Consider the following 22,534-nt stretch of genomic DNA (forward strand, 5'->3'; position numbering starts at 1 on the left):
CTCTCATGATTACTTCCAGCGTGTGGTGTGTGTGTGTGTGTGTGTGTGTGTGTGTGTGTGTGTGTGTGTGTGTGTGTGTGTGTGTGTGTGTGTCTTTTTTTAGTAGTGTAACCTTCTTTCTCTTCCTTTCAGCGCCCTATGATTTCGTTGCTGCGACGCTTAAATACTTATTAGTCATACATTCCTGTTTCTAATTATCTCTCTCTCTCTCTCTCTCTCTCTCTCTCTCTCTCTCTCTCTCTCTCTCTCTCTCTCTCTCTCTCTCTCTCTCTCTCTCTCTCTCTCTCTTGCAGCGCGCGGTCTGGGCATGCGAGTGGTGGGCGGCAAGGTGGGTCCCGATGGTCATCTTTTTGCCTACGTAGTGTGGACGGTACCCGGAGGCCCAGCGGAGGCGGCGGGGGTCGTGCAAGGGGACAAGGTAGGAGTGTTGTTTACTACTACTACTACTACTACTCTCTACTCTCTCTCTCTCTCTCTCTCTCTCTCTCTCTCTCTCTCTCTCTCTCTCTCTCTCTCTCTCTCTCTCTCTCTCTCTCTCTCTAGTACTACTACTACTACTACTACTACTACTACTACTACTACTACTACTACTACTACTACTACTACTACTCTCTCTCTCTCTCTCTCTCTCTCTCTCTCTCTCTCTCTCTCTCTCTCTCTCTCTCTCTCTCTCTCTCTCTCTCTCTCTCTCTCTCTCTCTCTCTCTCTCTCTCTCTCTCTCTCTCAAGTTTTTAAGAAATCTACAGCAATTTTCTTTTTCCACTTCCAGTGTATAAATCTTTGTTGTACTGTGGGTAATTGTTTATGCTTTGGTTCATCATGTATTTTCTCTCTCTGTCCGGGACAACATGTGGGTGTGAACTGAATAAAGACAGGGAATAACGCCCACTGCTGCCTCGCCTTGCTGATGGGTGTGGTGGGCGGATCTTGTTTGATGCCGCGATTTATTTTCATTCATATCTCTACTGATAAACCTTTTTTTCTGCTATTACGAGTATTTGATGGTAAAATTGTGTTGTGGTTTATTTTTTTTATTTTATATTCGTGTTTCAGTTTTTCATTATTTTACGTATTAATTTCAGTAATGTTTTTTTGAGTACTAGTTTGCGATTTTTTTCCTTGTTTATTTATTTATTTTTTCTTATGTTTCGCATTTTCTAGAGTTGATGCTCAAATAATTAGTTCCTGTATCATATCACATCACATTTTTTTTTACTTTGGTAACAAATACTCTATAAGAAATATTTCCAGCAGCCAATAATGAAGTTCTATTTTCTGCCTTGCATGAACCACTTTGCATTTTCCCCCAAAGTCTTTTATTTAATTTACTTCACACGCAGAACACGGAGGCAGTGCTCGGCTTATACTCTACAGTTTATTTTTTATCTGTGCAGGATTCCGACAGTGAATTTGCTCGGCTTATTGACAAGAAAAAGATACACTACGCACACCTTTTTTCCTCCAGATAATGTGAACCTTGTAAATGTGAGGAGCAGTTTAGTTTTGAGGTTGTTATGGAAACGCGTTATGTTTTCATGCTCACACGAGGCTTTATATTTTTTTGTACTAAAATTGTGTGCCATTGTATTTGTTGATAATTTAATAAGATGATCTAGAAACAGTGATGGTGAGTTTGATGATTTATGACTTACATGGAAGATAAGTCTGTAGGATAAATAGATAGACAGCAAATAGATACGAACAGGTTAATAGATAACTTGATAAGATAATGAGCTCCTGAATTCCAGTAAGCAAACACATGAAAAACATACATATAGATAAATAGATAGATAGATAGGTAGATAGACAGACGAGTAGACAGACCAATAAATATATAGATCAATGGACCTTACCAAATACCAAACTGAATTTAATCAGCTAAAAAAATTTGTCATGTTTGAATCGCACGTACATTTCATTGACACTAAAGCGATCACAACTCGGGATATGTTACACTTCCTCTTTATCCTCCTCCCCAACAGGTGCTCGAGTGGAACGGCGTGGGACTGACTGACCGCAGCTTTGAGGAGGTTTGCAGCATCATGGAGGAGGAGGTGCACCCGCAGGACGAGGCTGTTCATCTTCTTATTGAACACTCCAATGACCTGTAAGTGCTTGGAGTGTGGTTTGAGGGAAATGTGTTTTTTTTTTTTTTAAGTGAGAGGTAAGATGTAGAGAAATAGTGTGAACGTGTTCTTGCTAGGAGAGGAGGAGGAAAGGGGTTGGGTGGATAGACATTCAGGCAGGGAGAAAGAGAGGGATTAAAAGACGTTAAGTATGATGGAGTGCAAATAGAAGGAGGAGAATGTGAAGGAGAAGGAGGTTTTTGCATGGCTTTTGGTTGGCTTTTGGTTCCTCCCTGGCTTCATTTTTTTTTTTTCCTTTTTAATTTATTCCTCCCTTTCCTTCTTTCATTTTCTTTTCTTGTCCTTTTTTGTCTTCTTTCTTCCTCAGTTTTTTGTATGAATTGTATAGACTTTTTCTTTCTGTCTTCTTTTTCTTCTTGTTTTTTTTTCTTTCTTTTCATCCGCAATTTTTTTTTATAAAGTGTAAAGACTTAGTTTGCCTTTTCTTTTTCTTTTTCTTTTTTCCTCTCTCTCTCTCTCTCTCTCTCTCTCTCTCTCTCTCTCTCTCTCTCTCTCTCTCTCTCTCTCTCTCTCTCTCTCTCTCTCTCTCTCTCTCTCTCTCTCTCATCCATCCATCCATCCATCCATCCGTCTGAGTCGCGAGTCGCCGCGGGCGGCGCACACATTCATTAAAGAAAGCGATAATTAGGAAGGCAGAACGAAATGAGTCAGGCAAAAAAGGAAGAACGAAACAAAGGAGAAACACGTGTTGGTAAGGAATGAGCAATAAATCAATAGATAAAAACATAGTTGGGGAAAAAAAAATGAGAACAAGAACGAAAGAACTCCATGAATATAAATTGCGTTTTCATCCCTTTTAAAAAAATGTATATTGTTTTTTATTTTTAGTGCATTTTTTTTTATGTTCTTAAATTTCGAGAGTTTTGACTGAGGGATTAGTTTTTATTTACTTTTTTATTAACTATATGTATGCGCAGGTGTACACCGAGGGTATTTTAGGGAAGGAGTGTGGAGGTGGGGGAGGGGGAGCAAGAGAGGGAGTAAATTGGAATGATTTTAGGAAATGAAGGGAAAGGAATAGGAGTGCGAGTAGGAGGATGATGGGAAGTAAAGATGATTGGTATTAGGAAATGGAGGGATGGGTAAAGAATTGAGGAGATAAATGGAAGGGGAAAGAGATGGGGAGAGGAGAAGGCAAGAGAAATGAGAGTGTAATGAAGTGAAATAGATGGTTCTGTTAGGAGGGAAAGGATGCTGAGAAAAGTGAAAAGATGATCAGTGAAGAGGATGGATTTTTTAAAGGGTGACAGACTGATGAGAATGAGAAGGAAAGAGTAAAGATGGTGAATTTTAGGGAGTGATAGAAAAAAATATGAATGGAAGGATTGTGAAGAGGGAAAAGAAAATAAGAAGTGAAAAGAATAGTGAATAAGGAAAATGATGAAGGTGAAAGTGAGGAGAATGAAAAAAGAGTAAAGAAAATGTTAGGAAATAATGTGTTTGTTGAGTAAGGAAAATAAGGAAGAGCGAGATTAGAAAGAATAAGGTCAGTGGAGAAAGGCGAAGTGCTTATGTGGCAAAGTGAAGACAGTTTTAGGTTAATTGGTCGTGTGGTAGAAATATTTCGTCTCTAATTGTTACTTCCGATGGCTTCTGATTACCTCAACACGTCACCTGCTGCTGCTTGTCCTCCTTCTCTTGAAAATTTGCTTGTTCGTTGTTGTTCTTCATTTTTTTTTTTTTTTTGTAGTTTATGCTCTCTCTCTCTCTCTCTCTCTCTCTCTCTCTCTCTCTCTCTCTCTCTCTCTCTCTCTCTCTCTCTCTCTCTCTCTCTCTCTCATTATTATTATTATAATTATTTCTCGTCGTCGTCGTTGTTGTTGTTGTTGTTGTTGTTGTTGTTGTTGTTGTTGTTGTTGTTGTTATTGTTGTTGCTGTTTTTGTTATTATTATTTTTATTATTATTACTATTATTATTATTATTATTATTATTATTATTATTATTATTATTATTATTATTATTATTATTATTATTATTATCGTAATTATTTATCTTCTTCCTCTTCTTTTTCTTCTTCCCCATTGTGCATAACATCTTTTCCTCTTTTCCATCGTGCTTATGCAATCTTTCTTCATATTGTCCTCTTCCTCCTCCACAGTGACGTGCAAGACACTTGGCTCATCATTTTCTCATCATCTCATTACATTCTCCCCTGGCAGCATTTACCTTCACCAGACTTCGTGCTCACCAAAAACAGTCTCACTCGAAACCCATCACGCCATTTTATTCCTCCAAAATAAAACGAAACACAGAAAATAATGTAGCGGAAGAAATACAGTAGATTTTTTAGTCAGTAGCGTTTTTTTTTTTTTTTTTTTTTTTTTTTTTTTAGTGCTGAGGGTACATCTCGATTTTTCTTTTGTAATATTAGATGTAATTATATTGTTATTTTTTGTACCTCTACTTACGCACATTTATTTTTATTATCGTGCATATATATATATATATATATATATATATATATATATATATATATATATATATATATATATATATATATATATATATATATATATATATATATATTTCTGTGCCTCTCTGTTTATATTTATTTTCAATGGTTGGAACACAATCTTATGTTCTGCCTCTATTTATACTTATTCGTACTGTCGAGATTACATTTTCATTGTTTTCGTGCTTCTACATTAATTCTTTTAGTATTAATCCACCTCTTTGTCTCTTTTTCTTCTGGTGTACCGCTTTCAATAAATAGTAATGCAAGGTAAATGATACATCGAAAACTCATACACAACACCTGCCCGTCGGCCTTGCCGCTTCCAGGTTGCGGTTCATTAATGATGTGCAGTTCCGGCTTCTGGGGCCTTACCTACGAAGAATACTTAGTACTGTTAAGTACACTTGGCAGACGAAATTTTCAAATCTTACACTTAAGTATTATCAGAATGCTTAAGTCCTACCTTCCAAAACACTTTGCCCAAGTACACTTAGCAGACAATGAAGTTAAGTATTGTGGATGAGGTGTCTTAATTATTTACCACAGCAAGGAGAGAGGAGACGGAGGCCAATGATTTATAGACCTAGAAAAGACATTTTAAATGTGTATGAAGACTCTGAACTCGTAAAAATGCACAAACTGGATCGTGAGGGGATATTACAAGTGTTAGATATGGTGAGCAATGCCATCGCTCCCAAGACCAACAGGAGCAAGGCAGTAAGTGTGGAAATGAAGGTGGCCACAACACTGCGGTATTTGGCTACTGGGAAAATGCAGCTCTGCAGTGACCTTGGCTCATCCCAGCAAACCATTAGTCAAGTGATAGGACAGACTTTGGATGTCCTTGTAACACCAGCCTTCGTGAGAAGATTTATAAAATTCCCAACCAGTCTAGGTGATATTCAGCGAAAACAAGCTGACTTCATGGCAGTTGGTGGCTTCCCTGGAGTGGTGGGAGCCATAGATGGTACACATATTAGAATAAAAAAAAAATGCACAAGCACACATATCAGGGGTGTTTAATGCCCCAATGAATGAAAAAATCTATTTTATATGTCTGGCATTGCTTCCTTTACGTTGTTGCAAGGCCTTGTTTGCCCTTACAAAGAAGGTTCTGCCACTTTTTTTTTTTTTTTTTTTTTTATCTCGCGACCTTAGAACCAGGGGGAATGCTGAGTTGAGGACAGTGTCAATCTCAACCCATGCCCTTCTCTTGTCTTGCACTGTTAGGTTTGGCCCAAATTTTTCTTTAATTATGTCTTTTCATTCCTTAACTTAGTCGAGAAGAAAGGCAACCTCGTCTTTGGACCAATTAGGAGTCCGTTTGGGAGTACTGCTGGGAAGTGCTTCCATGCTGCCTGCTAAGATAGCTGATTAATGTAAACAAACCGTTGAGGTACAAGCCAGAAAAAAAAAAAAAAATCGTTTCAAACTGCACATTTCGGTCTATTTCTTATCTCTAAAATTCGTATTTCTTTTCTTTTACATTGTTATTACGCTAAACTTAACTTTCTATGTGCTTTCAGTGGAATTTCTTTCATTTTAATAGCTATATATTTTACACTCCGCTTCTTTTCATACCGATATCCAGCACTTAATTTATCCCAGGAGCACTTTGTTGAGCGAGCACTCAGCGTTTCTGAAGGTAGTACTTAAGTACCCTGCACAGCTAAGTGCTCCCGGACGATACTAAGTGTAAATGGATCAAATTACTAAGTATCCTTTATAGGTATGGTCCCTAATTATCGCCTTCCAAGATCACTACCAGTTATTCCCTTCCCTGCCATTACTTCCAACCCTTACATGGAACACACACACACGCACACGCACACCCACACACACACGCACACCCACACACACACGCACACCCACACACACACACACACACACACACACACACACACACACACACACACACACACACACACACACACACACACACACACACACGCACGCACGCACGCACGCTCTCTCTCTCTCTCTCTCTCTCTCTCTCTCTCTCTCTCTCTCTCTCTCTCTCTCTCTCTCTCTCTCTCTCTCTCTCTCTCTCTCTCTCTCTCTCTCTCTCTCTCTGTTGTCGTTGGCAGCCCTATAAGTCGCGTTCCAAATTTCATTCAGTTGAATGGAGCTGTAGGCCATTTGTTTCGTTATTTATCATCCATTGGTGTTGTTTATGTCTATATGTGCATGTATATGTAGGATTTGCTCGCATGGATTTACGAATGCGGTGTGGTTGGCGGACGCTTCAAATGTTGCTTTAAGAGTTGTTTCTGTGACTCTTAGTCTTACTTTTCTTCCTGTTAATCTCTTGCTACTTATGCTGCTGCTGTTACTACTACTACTACTACTACTACTACTACTACTACTACTACTACTACTACTACTACTACTACTACTAGCACCGACTACCACTAGAACTCTCTCAATCACCACCACCACTACCACCACCACAAACACCATCACCATCACCATCACCATTACCACCACCCCCACCAACAATAACAACAACAACAACAACAACACTAGCACTACTACTTATGCAGATTACAAATACTAATAACGAGACTCAGGATAATAATAACAGCAATTCCCGATGTCTAATCAGCCCGGCAGACGCAACTAGTTAGAGGACAGGTGTGGGAATGAGCACACGCCAGGTAATTGGAGGTGTGGAGAGGCGGACTAATTGCTTGCGTGGAAGTTGATAATGCAGATGAGTCTATTTCAGGTTAATTACGGTCGATTACAGGTGTATGTGAGTGAACGGGATTAGGAAGAGGAGCAGGTAGAGGAGATAATTGTTCTGATAAAACTGTAGAAGGAGGAGGAGGAGGAGGAGGATAATATTGTATTGTTCCAGTGGAGTTAAATTATTAGTTACCCCTGGACACTATTAATTAGTTTCTTACCCTTTATGTTGTAGGTAAGTCACTCGAGGTAAGTTTTTTTTTTTTTTGTGGTTTTCAGGTGAATGTCAAAGGTGAGCGTATAAAAATATGTATATTTAGATATATATACAGAGTTCAGGGAGAAGTGTGTGACGTGTAAGGGACAACGGATGTCCTCTACGTGGTACAGCGTTACATCCTGGCAATAGACTGCCGGAGCCTCCGGCAGTCTATTGCCAGGGTGTAACGCTGTACCACGCAGAGGACATCCGTTGTCCCTTACACGTCACACCCTTCTCCCTGAACTCTGTATATATATTTAAATATACATAGTTTTATACGTTCACCTTTGACATTAGAGCCGGCTCGAGGGACGCTTAGCGCCTTAGAAAAATGCTGACAGCAAAAATATGGGAGGGTTGACCGCACTCACAATACATGAATATATTCATAATTATAGCTTTCTAATTACATAAATAAGGCAAGAGAAAACTAGTTATAGCATGCCAAAATATATTAGAGTGAGATTAACTATGGAGACTACTTAGATAATGTATTGTAGGTACTACCGATTATTTATTGATGGCAATAAAAGGACTATGGAAGGGAGCCGCCGTGGTACAGTGGCACCGCGCGCGCTTTGGGGGCCAAGTGGTCATCAGGCGCACGGGTTCGAATCCTGGCTACGGTCCGAGGGTAGGAAGGGCATCCACTCGGGGTAAACGGTTCCCAAATGCCAAATCCAAAAGTCCTTCATCAGGAGGCACCGTCTCAGCCCTAACAGACTAGGGAAAACTAGACGTAAAAAAAAAAAATAAATAAAAAATAAATAAATAAAAGGACTATGGAAAGTTCCATGGTGTGTGTGTGTGTAAAGTTCCATGGTGTGTGTGTGTGTGTGTGACGTAGAGTGGCGTAATCATGTCCGTCCCACATTTATCCGCCAACAGCCATTACCTACACTTATACATACGTTACATACGTGTATACATACACTTATATTGCTAACTGGGCAAATAATTATAAATACAATACATATCATTATTAATTATGTGACACCGTTACAGGACGTAACTAGGAAGTGAGTAGGAAAAGGTAGAGCAGGAAGAGGTAATTGTGTTGATAAAGCTGTAGAAGGAAGGGAAAGAGGAAAAGGATAATAACGTAGTAAATCCTGACTGAACTTTGCACTTCCTTTTCTCAAGTAGTGGGAATCCTATTCATTCTCTCTCTTGTTTATTCATTTAATACATGTGCTTAGTTATTTCTTATTTTTTTTAGGGGAAGGAGATGCAGCTGAAAAGACTGCAGCACCTCCTTCCTTAAGTTGTGGTAATCTTTACTTTGTACTCTTTTTTTTTTTTTTGTCTTAATTACATGTATTTATTCTTTATTATTATTTTTATTGAAGTAAGATGCAATAAAAAACCGTAACTGGATGGAGTTTAAGATCTCCCATTTCCCTGCGGTAATCATATTCTCTCTCTCTCTCTCTCTCTCTCTCTCTCTCTCTCTCTCTCTCTCTCTCTCTCTCTCTCTCTCTCTCTCTCTCTCTCTCTCTCTCTCTCTCTCTCTCTCTCTCTCTTTTATTGCTTTTATGTATTCATATTAATTTATTTTAATATTGCCAGAGAAGGAAAATGCGATAGTAAATCTTTAAGTGGAAGGACTTTAATGCTTCCTCTTCTTCTTATTTTTGTCCCCCCTTCCTTTTATGCTTTCATTACACGTTCTTATTATTTTTTTTTTCTTTCTCTCTTGCAGACGCTCCCTTGATTACGGCGATGAGCACAGTGCCTTAGTTCAACAGAAGAAGGGATCTCTAGAGGGCAGGACCCCCTCAGGTGAGTGTTAATGAAGGGGAGTGCGTTACTTAAAGCAGGTGAGAAAGGTTTGCTGCTTTTGTCTGGTGGTGGTGGTGGTGGTGGTGGTGGTGCAGTGTTGTAATTGTGTTATTCTGCGTTGTTTCGTAATATGTGTGAGGTGGGTGTGTTTTCTTTGTGTGTGTGTGTGTGTGTGTGTGTGTGTGTGTGTGTGTGTGTGTGTGTGTGTGTGTGTGTGGATGGGTTTTTTTTTTTTGTGTGTGGTGTGTGTGTGTGCGTGTGTGTGTGTGTCCCCTTTATAACCCATCCTGCCAGTCATCCATCTTTTTAATCAACCAACCCATTCATCCCACTAATTATTCACCCACTTACTCATTTTCCTCACCCATCTGCCAATCCAGCCACTCACCTTAACCCTAACTAGCTTAACTTTTACATTAACTATTTATTAGAGAAATTACATGACCAGTGTTGAAATAAATGTCACTTATGCTCCTTTTGATACATGAAAATGAAGTATATATATATAAATATATATATATATATATATATATATATATATATATATATATATATATATACTATATATATATATATATATATATATATATATATGTGTGTGTGTGTGTGTTGTGGTGTGTGTGTGTGTGTTGAACTAACTTACATATAAATACTCGTAATATGCATGGTAGGTTAAACATATAAATAAGGAATATACATAGTAGGTAAAGAGAAACTCGAATAATTATTGTTCTAGTGGTACCAAACTTCCTGTAGGTGAAATGTATATATCGCTCATCTGGGGCAGATTATTACACATTCATCATAGGCTGTCCTCATGCTTGTGATAACTTAAACAATGTTCGGCAGTTTGGTGGATTGAGTGGCAGAGTTGCTCGATAGGTGGGTGGATGCGTTACTTGGCGTGAAGATAGGATGACTGAGTGAGGTAGTTCAGTGATGAGTGAGTGAGACATTGCAAAGGTGAGTGAATGTGGGTGACGGAGTGAGATAGTTCAGTGATGAGTGAGTGAGACAGTGCAAGGGTGAGTGATTGAGGGTGACTGAGTGAGGTAGTTCAATGAAGAATGTGTAAGACAGTGGAAAGGGTGAGTGAGTGAGGCAGTGTAAGAGTGAGTGGGGCAGTGGAAGGGTGAGTGAATGAGTGGGCTGGCGGATGAGTGAGTGAGACAGTGGAAGGGTGAATGGCTGGATTGGCAGATGGGTGAGGAAAATGAGTAAGTGGGTGAATAATTAGTGGGATGAATGGGTTGGTTGATTAAAAGATGGATGACTGGCAGGATGGGTGTGTCAGTCTTGTACATTAACTACAAATAATCAACTACTCGGAAAAAAAATAGATTATCTGGTAACTCAATTATGCTTTTGACAGTAAGCCTTTTTTTTCCATTTAATTATGTCACTGTGATTCTGAATTGAAAGAAAAGTAACTCGCTATTTTTAATGTCATCGTAATTAGTTCAGCGGGACCTGGTCATTATTACATGAAGCCTAGTTCTGGTGGTGGTGGCGGTGGTGGTGGTGGTGATGTCATGGAGTCTGAAAACAGTGATGATGAAGGTTACTTCCTTATTCTGTCCGCTTCACTATGCGGAAGTTAATTATTACCTTTTACCTTTTTTTCTCTCTATTTGTTTAATGCTCTCTGGAACTCTCATCTTGTTTTGCGTTCTCCTTCCTTTTTGCGAGAGTAGCTGCTTCACAGGGGGAGAGTATCAGGAAAACTCCGGAGTTAAATTAGAGAACTTTTTCAAAACTATTACTGCGATTAACTTTTTTTGGGGAAGCGGCAAGTGGAATATTTTCCTGCAGTTCTTTTTTCCTTTAGCTAGTCGTCTTGATGCGCAGAGAAAAAAGTAAAAAAAGTAAAACAGAAAAGTAACCATGGGGTTTGTGGTGGTGGCAGCTTGTTGGATTTTTTTTTTTTTTTTTTTTTTTTGTGTGTGTAGTTCAGTTTGCGTCAGTGTTGTGGTGGTTTTGTGTTGTAATAACTACTCTGTGGTGGTGGTAGTGGTGGTTTAGCTGAAAGGTAAAGATTGCAACTCTTGTTATGGAAATATACGAGTATGTTGCAGTTATGGATTTTGTGTTGAATCTTGGTTTTGTTGTGGTGGATTATGGTTGTAATAAGTGGTCATTGTTGTGATGGTAGTGCTGTGTAGGTGGGAGACGATGGAGGAGTGTTATTGTCGTTTTTTGTTGTTGTTCATCATCATCATCATCATCATCATCATCATCATCATCATCATCATCATCATCATCATCATCTTCTTCTTCTTCTTCTTCTTCTTCTTCTTCTTCTTCTTCTTCTTCTTCTTCTTCTTCTTCTTCTTCTTCTTCTTCTTCTTCTTCTTCTTCTTTTTTTTCTTCTTCTTCTTCTTCTTCTTCTTCTTCTTCTTCTTCTTCTTCTTCTTCTTCTTCTTCTTCTTCTCCTTCTTCTTCTTCTTCTTCTCTTCCTCCTCCTCCTCCTCCTCCTCCTCCTCCTCCTCCTCCTCCTCCTCCTCCTCCTCCTCCTCCTCCTCCTCCTCCTTTTTCTTCTTCTTCTTCTTCTTCTTCTTCTTCTTCTTCTTCTTCTTCTTCTTCTTCTTCTTCTTCTTCTTCTTTCTTCTTCTTCTTCTTCTTCTTCTTCTTCTTCCTCCTCCTCCTCCTCCTCCTCCTCCTCCTCCTCCTCCTCTTCATGTGTTTGGTTGTGGTGGTGGTGGTGGTGGTGGTGGTGGTGTTCTGGCCTTGACCTGCTGCAGTGTGGTGATGTGATGCGGCGCGGTGAGTGAGTTACGACCCTGTGGTGGAAGCGGTGTGTTGGTGTATAATGGCCTTGCCTCCACATAAACTGATGTTAAGAATCCTTGTAAAACTTGCTGTGTATGACAATGTAAAAATATTTTGTTTTATAGAACAGACTGTATTTTTTTTTTTTTTTTTGTCTCTGCATGCGTGTGTGTGTGTGTGTGTGTGTGTGTGTGTGTGTGTGTGTGTGTGTGTGTGTGTGTGTGTGTGTGTGTTTGTGTCTGTTTGTGTGTGTGTGTCTTACTTTACTCGTTATTTTCTTCAATCTCTCTCTCTCTCTCTCTCTCTCTCTCCTCTCTCTCTCTCTCTCTCTCTCTCTCTCTCTCTCTCTCTCTCTCTCTCTCTCTCTCTCTCTCTCTCTCTCTCTCTCTCTCTCTCTCTCACGTAATTGATTAAAAATCTTACACTAATAACGAGGAACGAATTAGATTCACAAAGTTAAGACGTAAAGCAAAGAAGTTGATTGAACAGAGCAAAAGGTCCACCGAGTTATAAGTTGCGAACCACAATAGTACTAACCGAAGGAATTTCATAGCTTTATCAGGCAGAAAAGAGTGATTACGTCAATATTTAAGCAATAACCTGACAAAAATGGAGATTTCACCAACGATGAGGAGCAAATTGGAAGCATTCTTAATACTTTCTTTATATCAGTTTCTGAAGAAAAGGAGCTTAGCGACATCCCTACGGTAACAGTAGTCCTAAGTCGTATCAGTATAACAGAAAGAGACGTCGATAAACTTAGAACAAGCAAGTCACCCGGGCCCAAAGCTAAATGTGAATTAGTTAAACATCAGACTTTATTTTTATTGTTCAATATATCCCTGCAGTCTGGTTACATTGCCTGATGAGTGGAAGCTCGCAAACATAACTGCGATTTTTAAAAATGGCAGTAATACTTTACCTTGTAATTACCGCCCAGTTAGCTCTCAGTCGCATGCAAAATACTAGAAACACTTATAATAGATAAAATTGTTAATCACTTAGAGGAAAATAACGTACTTAGAAATACTCACCACGGATTCAGTAACAAACGCTCTTGTTTGACGAACCTCTTAGACTTCTTCTATGATATTCTGAACCAGTATGACGAAAGTAAAGTAGATATAATATATCTTGATATTCAAAAGGTCTTCGACAAAGTCTCTCACAAACGTTTATTGATTAAACTACGTAAAATCGCATGTTATCCAAGGCGGCGTGTTGAGATGGATAGAAAACTGGCTAAACAACCGTAAACAACGACATCCAAGCGGACTAACGACATCCAAGTGGACCTAACGTAACCTGCGGTGTGCCACAGGGGTCAATTTCAGGACTTACAGAGAAAGCAAAGTATATTATGAATGGTACCTAACTTAAAAGTGTAGACAGCGAAATTGATTTAGGCGTAACAGTATCGAGCAGCCTAAAACCTAGCCAACTATGTTCTGAAGTCGTAAAGAAAGCGAACAAAATTTTCGGACTAAACGACAGGTCATTTGAATATAAATTTAAAGATACGATCTCTGTATAACTCTTTAGTCCGTCCCTTTTGGAATATTGCGTTCAAGCATATGGTGTCCCTACTACCAGAAAGACATACATTAGAACGAATTAAGCGTAAAGTAATTAAGATGATACCAAGCCTAAGAAGCAAATCATACGAAGAGCGATTTTGCTGTCCTTTTTTTTTCTATCACCTTATTAGTCGTAGGTGAGGTCACCTCGTGAGAACCGCAAGGTCTGTTTTGGCTTTTGTATCTATGCAACTATGCAACTCTCTCTCTCTCTCTCTCTCTCTCTCTCTCTCTCTCTCTCTCTCTCTCTCTCTCTCTCTCTCTCTCTCTCTCTCTCTCTCTCTCTCTCTCTCTCTCTCTCTCTCTCCTCTCTCTCTCTCTCTCTCTCTCTCATTCCTCTTCTCTTCTCTTCTCTTTTCCTCTTCTCTTCTCTTCTCTCCTCTCCTCTCCTCTGTCTTACTCTCCTATACTCTCTCCACCTCCACATCTTTACCTCTGTTTCTCCCTCATCACCGTCTCACCTAATACTTACCCTATATATCATCACGTTAATGTATCAATCCACTTACTTCGCTTTAATTTTCCTTTACTTTTTTCTTTTCTTGCAGAGGGAGAAAACGACTTGGCTCAATCCTTAACTTCTCGACGCAAATTGCCCCGAATACCTGTGAGTTACCGCTGCATTTTCCTTTGTGTAAATTCAGTTTTTCCCCCCCCTGAGTCCAATCTTCCTAATGGTGGTAGGTGGCGGCTTGCTGGTGGCTGGTTAGGGAAGGGAGGGAAGGAGGGACCGGGATAGGAAGGAAGCTGGCAGGAGGAAGGGAAGCGTTATAAAAAGGTGGCGAAGGGAAGGACGGATGTGGGGAATAAATAGGTGGGAAGAAGATGGGAAGTAAATGTTTTTCACACACACACACACACACACACACACACACACACACACACACACACACACACACACACACACACACACACACACACACACACACACACACACACACACACACACACACACACACACACTTTCATGATTTATATACTTTTGTTTCATTTTTTACTTTTAGTGTGAAAATAGTTTTCTTAATCTAAAGAGTCTTAACGAGTTAGTCTCTCTTGTTCAGTCTTACTTCCTTGTTTTCCATCACGTCCTTCTCCCAGCCTCAATTTTTTTAGTGCAGGAAATGCCTGATTTTTTTATTTATTTCATGCTAAGAGGTATTGTGTAGTAAAGGGATAGATATGTGTGTTTGTGTGTACGTAACGAGGCTGATGGTGAGAGGTAATGTTACGGTAATGCAAGAGACAACTTGTAATATTATGTTAATGAATGACAAAATTACACTTAGTTGTCACTCCCCTGTAGTTTCGGTCCCTTTTAACATGAGTCATTATCTAGTAACCCAATATTGACTGTCCTTCTTTTACTCACCCTTCCTTCCTTCCTTACATCCTTTCCTTTAATTAGTCCACATCCTTATCTCACACATTTACCTACATACCACCTTTCATTCCTTTTCTTTACCTTCCCCTCTGCTATGTTCTGCTCCTCCTCCATACTCTTTATCCCTCCAATCTTTTACTCATCAGTCCCACCTTGTACTTTCATCCATAATTTATTTTTTTCCTCTTCAGCTTTCCCTTGTTACTTGTCCCTCAGACTCCACATTTATTATCCACAAACTGCTTCACCTCACCTTTGTCTCACCACTAACTTATCCCTAAAGCGTCTTTTATTAATAGCACTGATCATCTGTAGATCATTGATCTGGATCTGAATGTGATCTGGATTCCCTCTGGGTAAAAAGACGCTTGGAGCCATTACTGATAAAAAAAAAAAAAGAAAAAAAAAAGAAATAAAAAAAAAAAATATATACTCGTATATATATATATATATATTATATATAATATATATATATATATATATATATATATATATATTATATATATATATATATATATATATATATATATATATATATATATACATATACATACATACATATATATATATATATATATATATATATATATATATATATATATATATATATATATATATATATATATTATATATATATATATATATATATATATATATATATATATATATATATATATATATATAAACATAACACAGGCAAGTCACTGCCCAGCTGTTCTCGCCACTGTGTTCTAAGGAAGTGCCAATGATGGCTACACCGTACATACCCTGAAACAGTTGGGCCGAGAAAACCCCTGAATCCCAGCCACCTAATTACCCAGGTGGAGCTTCGTAACTAGAGGAAAAATGGCAGCACGAGACTGGGTTCCATGCCTGGCTATGAACGTTGTATAAGTTTCATACAAACCTCTTTCAACACATAACATGCTGAAAGTACTCGCTTTGGTGAAGTACAGAATGGCAAAATGAAAAAAAAAAAATTCAAACGTAAGGTGAGTGCTGACACTAATGACAACATTATTGTGACACTTCAAAAGTAAATATGTATCATTTATACAACTGAACAAATAATATCTTCGTTTTGCCTCATCATGTGGTCGTTGGTAGGATTGGTAATGACCACGTAATTATAATCAGAAGGTATTAAAACAAGGCTTGATGTGGCTTGTTATATCTCTCTTGTTTCTGGCATCTGTTACCATCACTATACACATTCTGTGCCCACAGCAGCATTCTGCAGCGTTTCGTTACCACTCAGTGTGTTTTCTTAGACATATCGACTGATTTCTTGCTTTATATTTTCCTAAATAATTCCCCAAAAGAGGTTGCTCAGCCATTGATATGGCCGCCGCCAGCAACTTCAGCAAGTGCCGTCTGCTATAACCTACACCCGGATCTAGATCACTCAGATCATGATCCGGATCACTCAGATCATGGTAAATCTATATCAAGATTTAAATAGAACATTGACAGTGCGACCAGATCACTGATCTGAAACAGATCACGGTAAACAGAAGACGTCTTTAATCTGTCCTTCAATTTTTCCATATTACTTTTCCATCCATATTTTTCCCAACATTTTTTTCCCTTTATCTTTGCCCTTTATCCTCCACACCGTTTTGCAAACTTCACCTCGCCTTTCCAATATTACTTTATCTCCTATCTTTTGTCCCTTTATCTATACCCTTCATCCTCCACACTTCCTAAACACAAAATCTTCCATCTCACTACTCCCCAACTCTCGTACTTCTTCCATGTCACTCATCCCTCCACACTTCCTAACCACGCCCCTCCACCCCTTGCCTCACCGTCAAGGGTGACCTGATGCGAGACCCAGTGAGTGGCAAGCTTCAGGTGCAGCTGTGGTACGACCAGGATAAGTCGCACCTGATCGTGACGGTGGTGTCTGCCCACGACCTCCGCTTCAGGGACACATCCACCTACGGTCCTCCCGAGGCCTTCGTCTGCCTGCGTCTGTATCCCTTCAGGTGAGAGAGAGAGAGGAGAGAGAGAGAGAGAGAGAGAGAGAGAGAGAGAGAGAGGAGAGAGAGAGAGAGAGAGAGAGAGAGAGAGAGAGAGAGAGAGAGAGAGAGAGAGAGAATAATAATAAATAATAATAATAATAATAATAATAATAATAATAATAATAATAATAATAATAATAATAATAATAAAAGTTTATTCCACAAAATTGTGGTTATTCTTTTACATATAAAAGGTACATGCATATATACTTTTACTACAAAGTAATATTGATTTACATGGAAATATTTATACATATATACATAATGACACTAGAGAGAGAGAGAGAGAGATAGAGAGAGAGAGAGAGAGAGAGAGAGAGAGAGAGAGAGAGAGAGAGAGAGAGAGAGAGAGAGACAGAGAGAGAGAGGTATTCGATTAAAGATTACAAAGGATTTTAAACTGCAACCGATCTTTATTTCCTTGTTAAGTCATATGCTTTCACTACACTACATTTCGCTAATTAAAATGTGAGGAGTGAAAACTTAACAACCCTATAAAAGAAGATAAAAGGAAGTGTAATCTACTGATGCATTAATTTTTGGGGGAGAATATAAATATTTGTTGGTCTAGTTATGTGTCATTCTTAGAATGGAGGTGAAAACGAAAGGCTGTGAATCAAGAGAAGGAAAGTACAAAGATGAGAATAGAGTGAAGAAAGAAAAAAACGTAAAGAAATAGACAAAAACACTGTAGATTAGGGAAGAGAGTGGAGAACAGGTATACAAAGGAAGGACAGAAATTACAGGCATATAAATAGAGATAAAAGATGAAAGAAAAGGATCGTAAAGAAATGAGAGACAAAAAAAAAAAAAAACGTAGATTAAGGAAAAGGGTGGAAGATAAATATATAAAGGAAAGACAGCAATTTAGTGAAGGAATGAGGAAATACGAGTAGAGTAGACTAGGGAAGACCTTGGAGGAGAGATACACAAAGGGACGGATTGAAATTAAGAGAAGGGATGAAATGAAGGGAACATGAAGGAGTAAGAGAAAGGAGAGATGAAAGGCTTCATTAGGGAAGGAGATCAAGCAGAAGAAACGAAGGAAGGAGGAAGTAATGGTGAGGAAAATCAAAAGAAAAAAAGAAGGGGAAGATTACAAGGGTATGCAAGAAGGGCTACTTGAAGGGAAAAAGAAAAAGAGAGTCATTAAAGACAGGAATATTAAGGAAAATAAGGTAAGAAATGACATCATTAAAATAGATAAAAGAAAAAAATAAGATGTAAAGGGAAAAGTAAGGAAATTTAGATGAGATAGAAGTTTTCGAAATGAGATGGAGGGCTAAAGAAAAAAATAAGGAAATAGGAAGGAAAAAAAAAAGCATGGAGGAAATAGGAACTGGTAATAGAGGGTATGGGGAAGGGAAATTAGGAGAGATGAGAAGGGAGATGAGTTTGAAGAGTAGAAGAAGGCAGGAGGGGGGGAAAGGAGGGAAGGAAGGAGGAAGGAAACGGAATATGCGGCGAGCGGAAGTTAAATCAGATTGGTGAAGTGATGTTGAGTTTTTAGATTGGCTGGCTATTCCTGTACACACAAAAAAAAAAAAAAAATACAGTAATAGTAGTAGTAGTAGTAGTAGTAGTAGTTGTAGTAGTAGTAGTAGTTGTTGTTGTTGTTGTTGTAATAGTATTATTTTATTAACAAAAATATAAGTAATGAAAAAATACATTTTTTTGTCTAATCAAATAAAAAAAAACAATAACATCTTGTAGAAAAGTAATAATTGAACCCAAACCAGACATTAGAACATAGGAAAAACTATAACACACACACACACACACACACACACACACACACACACACACACACACACACACACACACACACACACACACACACACACACACACACACACACACACACACACACACACACACACACACACACACACACACACACACACGTGCGCAGAGAGAGAGAGAGAGAGAGAGAGAGAGAGAGAGAGAGAGAGAGAGAGAGAGAGAGAGAGGAGAGAGAGAGAGAGAGAGAGTTTCGCCGCTTTAACCTTTAGACTTAATTAAAAACATATTTGAAAGTTGTTCTAATAAATAATGAGCTGAAATGAGGAACTAGTAGTACCGGAAGCCAAACCACGTGAAATTATTTTTTCTTTCCTCCTTTCTTTATTTATTTGTATTAGTGTAGCTACCTGATCTAGTGGAATGATTGAAACAAGAAATTAATATCAAGATTTTTTTTTAATTATCAAATCGGAAACCCGCCACACTAATCAGAGAAATTGAACAAAGCAGCAAAAGTCGTGAGCACTTTTCCTCGTAACCTTCATCCCAACACTCGTTGTACGTATTTGTTGCAGTTGTCAGTAAATAGACTTTTTTTGTTTAATTAACTTCTCATTTTTTTTCCTTTTTTTTTTTTTTGAGCGGAAAGTCTAATACATTTTTTTTTATGTAAGGTCACTGGCCAAGGAAAATAAAAAAAGAGGAAAAAAATCCCACTGAGGTGCCAGTCCCAAAAGAGATGTCAAGAGAATCATCGAAAATTGAAGGATAAGTGTCTTGAAACCTCCATCTTGAAGGAGTTCAAGTCATAGGAAGGAGGAAATACAGAAGCAGGCAGGGATTTCCAGAGTTTACCATAGAAGGGGATGAATGATTGAGAATACTGGTTAACTCTTGCATTAGAGAGGTGGACAGAATGGGAATGAGAGAAAGAAGAAAATCTTGTGCAGCGAGGCCGCGGGAGGAGGGGAGGCATGCATTTACCAAGATCAGAAGAGCAATTAACGTGAAAATAGCGGTAGAAGATAGCAAGAGATGCAACATTGCGGCAGTGAAATAGAGGCTTGAAGACAGTCAGTCAGAGGAGAGGAATTGCTAAAACGAAAAGCTTTTAATTCCACCTTATCTAAAAGAGCGGTATGAGTGGAACCTTCCATACATGTGAAGCATACTCCATACATGGATGGATTAGTTTGCAGCGGTGGGGGTGAGAAAAACTGGCGGAGACGACTCAGAACACCTAACTTCATAGAAGCTGCTTTAGCTAGAGATGAGATATGAAGTTTCCAGTTTAGATTATAAGTAAAGGACAGACCGAGGATGTTCAGTGCAGAAGAAGGGGACAGCTGAGTGTCTTTGAAGAATAGGGAGATAGTTGTCTGGAAGATTGTGTCGATAGTTGTCTGGAAGATTGTGTCGAGTTGATAGATGGAGGAATTGAGTTTTTGAGGCATTGAACAATACTAAGTTTGTTCTGCCCCAATCAGAAATTTTAGAGAGATCAGAAGTCAGGCGTTCTGTGGCTTCCCTGCGTGAACTGTTAGCTTCATGATGGTTTGGACGTCTACGAAAAGACGTGGAAAGCTGCAGGGTGATATCATTAGCGTAGGAGTGGATAGGACAAGAAGTTTGGTTTAGGAGATCATTGATAGATAATAAGAAGCGAGTGGATGACAGGGACAGAACCCTGAATAACACCACTGTTAATAGATTTAAGAGAACAGTGACCATCTACCACAGCAGCAATAGAACGGTCAGAAAGAAAACTTGGCTTGAAGTTACAGAGATAAGGATAGAAGCTGTAGGAGGGTAGTTTGGAAATCAAAACTTTGTGCCAGTCTCTATCAAAAGCTTTTAATATGTCAAAGGCAACAAAATAAAAAAAGATCACCAAAATCCCTAATAGAGGATGACCAAGACTCAATAAGAAAAGCCAGAAGATCACCAGTAGAGCAGCTTTGACGGAAACCATACTGGTGATCAGATAGAAGGTTGTGAAGTGTTAGATGTTTAAGAATCTTCTTGTTGAGGATACATTCAAAAACTTTAGAGACAGAGGAAATTAAAGCAATAGGATGGTAGTTTGAGGGATTAGAACAGTCACCCTTTTAAAGAACAGGTTGAATGTAGGCAAACTTCGAGCAATAAGAAAAGGTAGATGTTGACAGACAGAGTTAGAAGAGTTTTGACTAGGCAAAGTGCAAGCACGGAGACAGTTTCGGGGAACAATAGGGAGAATCCCATCAAGTCCATAAGCCTTCTGAGGGTTAAGGCCAGCGAGGCCATGGAAGACATCACTGCGAAGGATCTTAATGGGTAGCATGAAGTAGTCGGAGGGTGGAGGAGAGGGAAGAACAAATCCTGAATTATTCAAGGTAGAGTTTTTAGCAGAGGTCTGAGCGAAGAGTTCAGCTTTAGAGATAGATGAGATGGCAGTCGTGCCATCATGTTGAAATAAAGGAGGAAAAGATGAAGATGCAATGTTACTGTATATGTTTTTGGCTAGGTGCCAGAAATCTCGAGGGGAGTTAGATCTTGAAAGATTTTGACACTTTCTATTAATGAAAGAGTTTCTGGCTAGTTGGAGAACAGACTTTGTATGATTTCGTGCAGAAATACGAGTATATAGCGCATGTGATGGAAGGCTCAAGTATCCTTTGTGGGTAACCTCTCTATCATGTATTGCACGAGAACAGGCTGTGTTAAACCAAGGTTTGAAAAGTTTAGAGCGAGACAAAGAGTGAAGAATGTACTCTTCCATGCCAGACACTATCACTTCTCTTATGCGCTCAGCACACAGAGACGAGTCTCTGACACGAAAGTAGTAATCATTCCAAGGAAAATCGGGATAATACCTCTTCAGATCCTCCAATTAGCAGAAGCTAAACGCTTTGGGGGATCCTGAGGAGGGATTGGAGCGATAGGACAAGATACAGATGAGGTTGTGAGTGGAGGAACCCAACGGAGAGAAGATAGGGTGACTTCATAAGCAGAAATATTAGAAATTAGGAAAAGATCAAGAATGTTGGGTGTATCTCCAAGACGGTCAGGAATACGAGTATGGTGTTGGACAGTTGCTCTAGGTCGTGAAGGATAGCAAAAGTAAAGGTTAGTTCATCAGGATGGTCAATGAAGGGAGAGGAAAGCCAAAGCTGGTGGTGAACATTGAAGTCTCCAATAATGGAAATCTCCATAAAAGGGAAGAGAGAATGTGCTCACTTTGGAAGTTAAGTAGTCAAAGAATTTCTTATAGTCAGATAAATTTAGTTTGAGAGTGACTCTGTAGTCGTAGCCTGATAGTGGAAAATTCGGAAGATTCAAGAGCATGGGTAAGAGAAGAGGTTAATTCGTTGCGCACATAAACGCAACATCCAGCTTTGGATTTTTTTTTTATTTACTAGTGTATCATGTGTTGTACCCAGCATGTATGCCTGTGTGAATTCCTGTTTCTCTCTCTCTCTCTCTCTCTCTCTCTCTCTCTCTCTCTCTCTCTCTCTCTCTCTCTCTCTCTCTCTCTCTCTCTCTCTCTCTCTCTCTCTCTCTCTCTCTCTCTCTCTCTCTCTCTCTCTCTCTCTCTCTCAGTATCCCTTTAGTAACATGAAGACGATCACACACACACGCACACACACACCCACACACACACACACACACACACACACACACACACACACACACACACACACACACACACACACACACACACAC

The 22,534-nt window shown here is 39.1% G+C and overlaps 1 protein-coding gene across 7 annotated transcripts in view; it reads left to right on the forward strand.

Annotated features, from left to right (window-relative positions):
- The window catches only part of LOC135104242 (serine-rich adhesin for platelets-like), a 181,132-nt gene that overhangs the window by 130,112 nt on the left and 28,486 nt on the right, over positions 1 to 22,534 (forward strand). For all 7 annotated transcript variants that reach the window (XM_064011411.1, XM_064011416.1, XM_064011413.1 and 4 more), the window contains exons 14-18: positions 294 to 418; positions 1,983 to 2,107; positions 9,256 to 9,335; positions 14,230 to 14,288; positions 16,878 to 17,050. In XM_064011411.1, coding sequence (XP_063867481.1) covers positions 294 to 418; positions 1,983 to 2,107; positions 9,256 to 9,335; positions 14,230 to 14,288; positions 16,878 to 17,050 — 562 coding nt within the window. The remainder of the gene's footprint in view (positions 1 to 293; positions 419 to 1,982; positions 2,108 to 9,255; positions 9,336 to 14,229; positions 14,289 to 16,877; positions 17,051 to 22,534) is intronic.

Source organism: Scylla paramamosain, chromosome 10 (genome assembly GCF_035594125.1).
Source record: "Scylla paramamosain isolate STU-SP2022 chromosome 10, ASM3559412v1, whole genome shotgun sequence".
In the NCBI taxonomy this organism is placed as follows: Eukaryota; Metazoa; Arthropoda; class Malacostraca; order Decapoda; family Portunidae; genus Scylla; species Scylla paramamosain.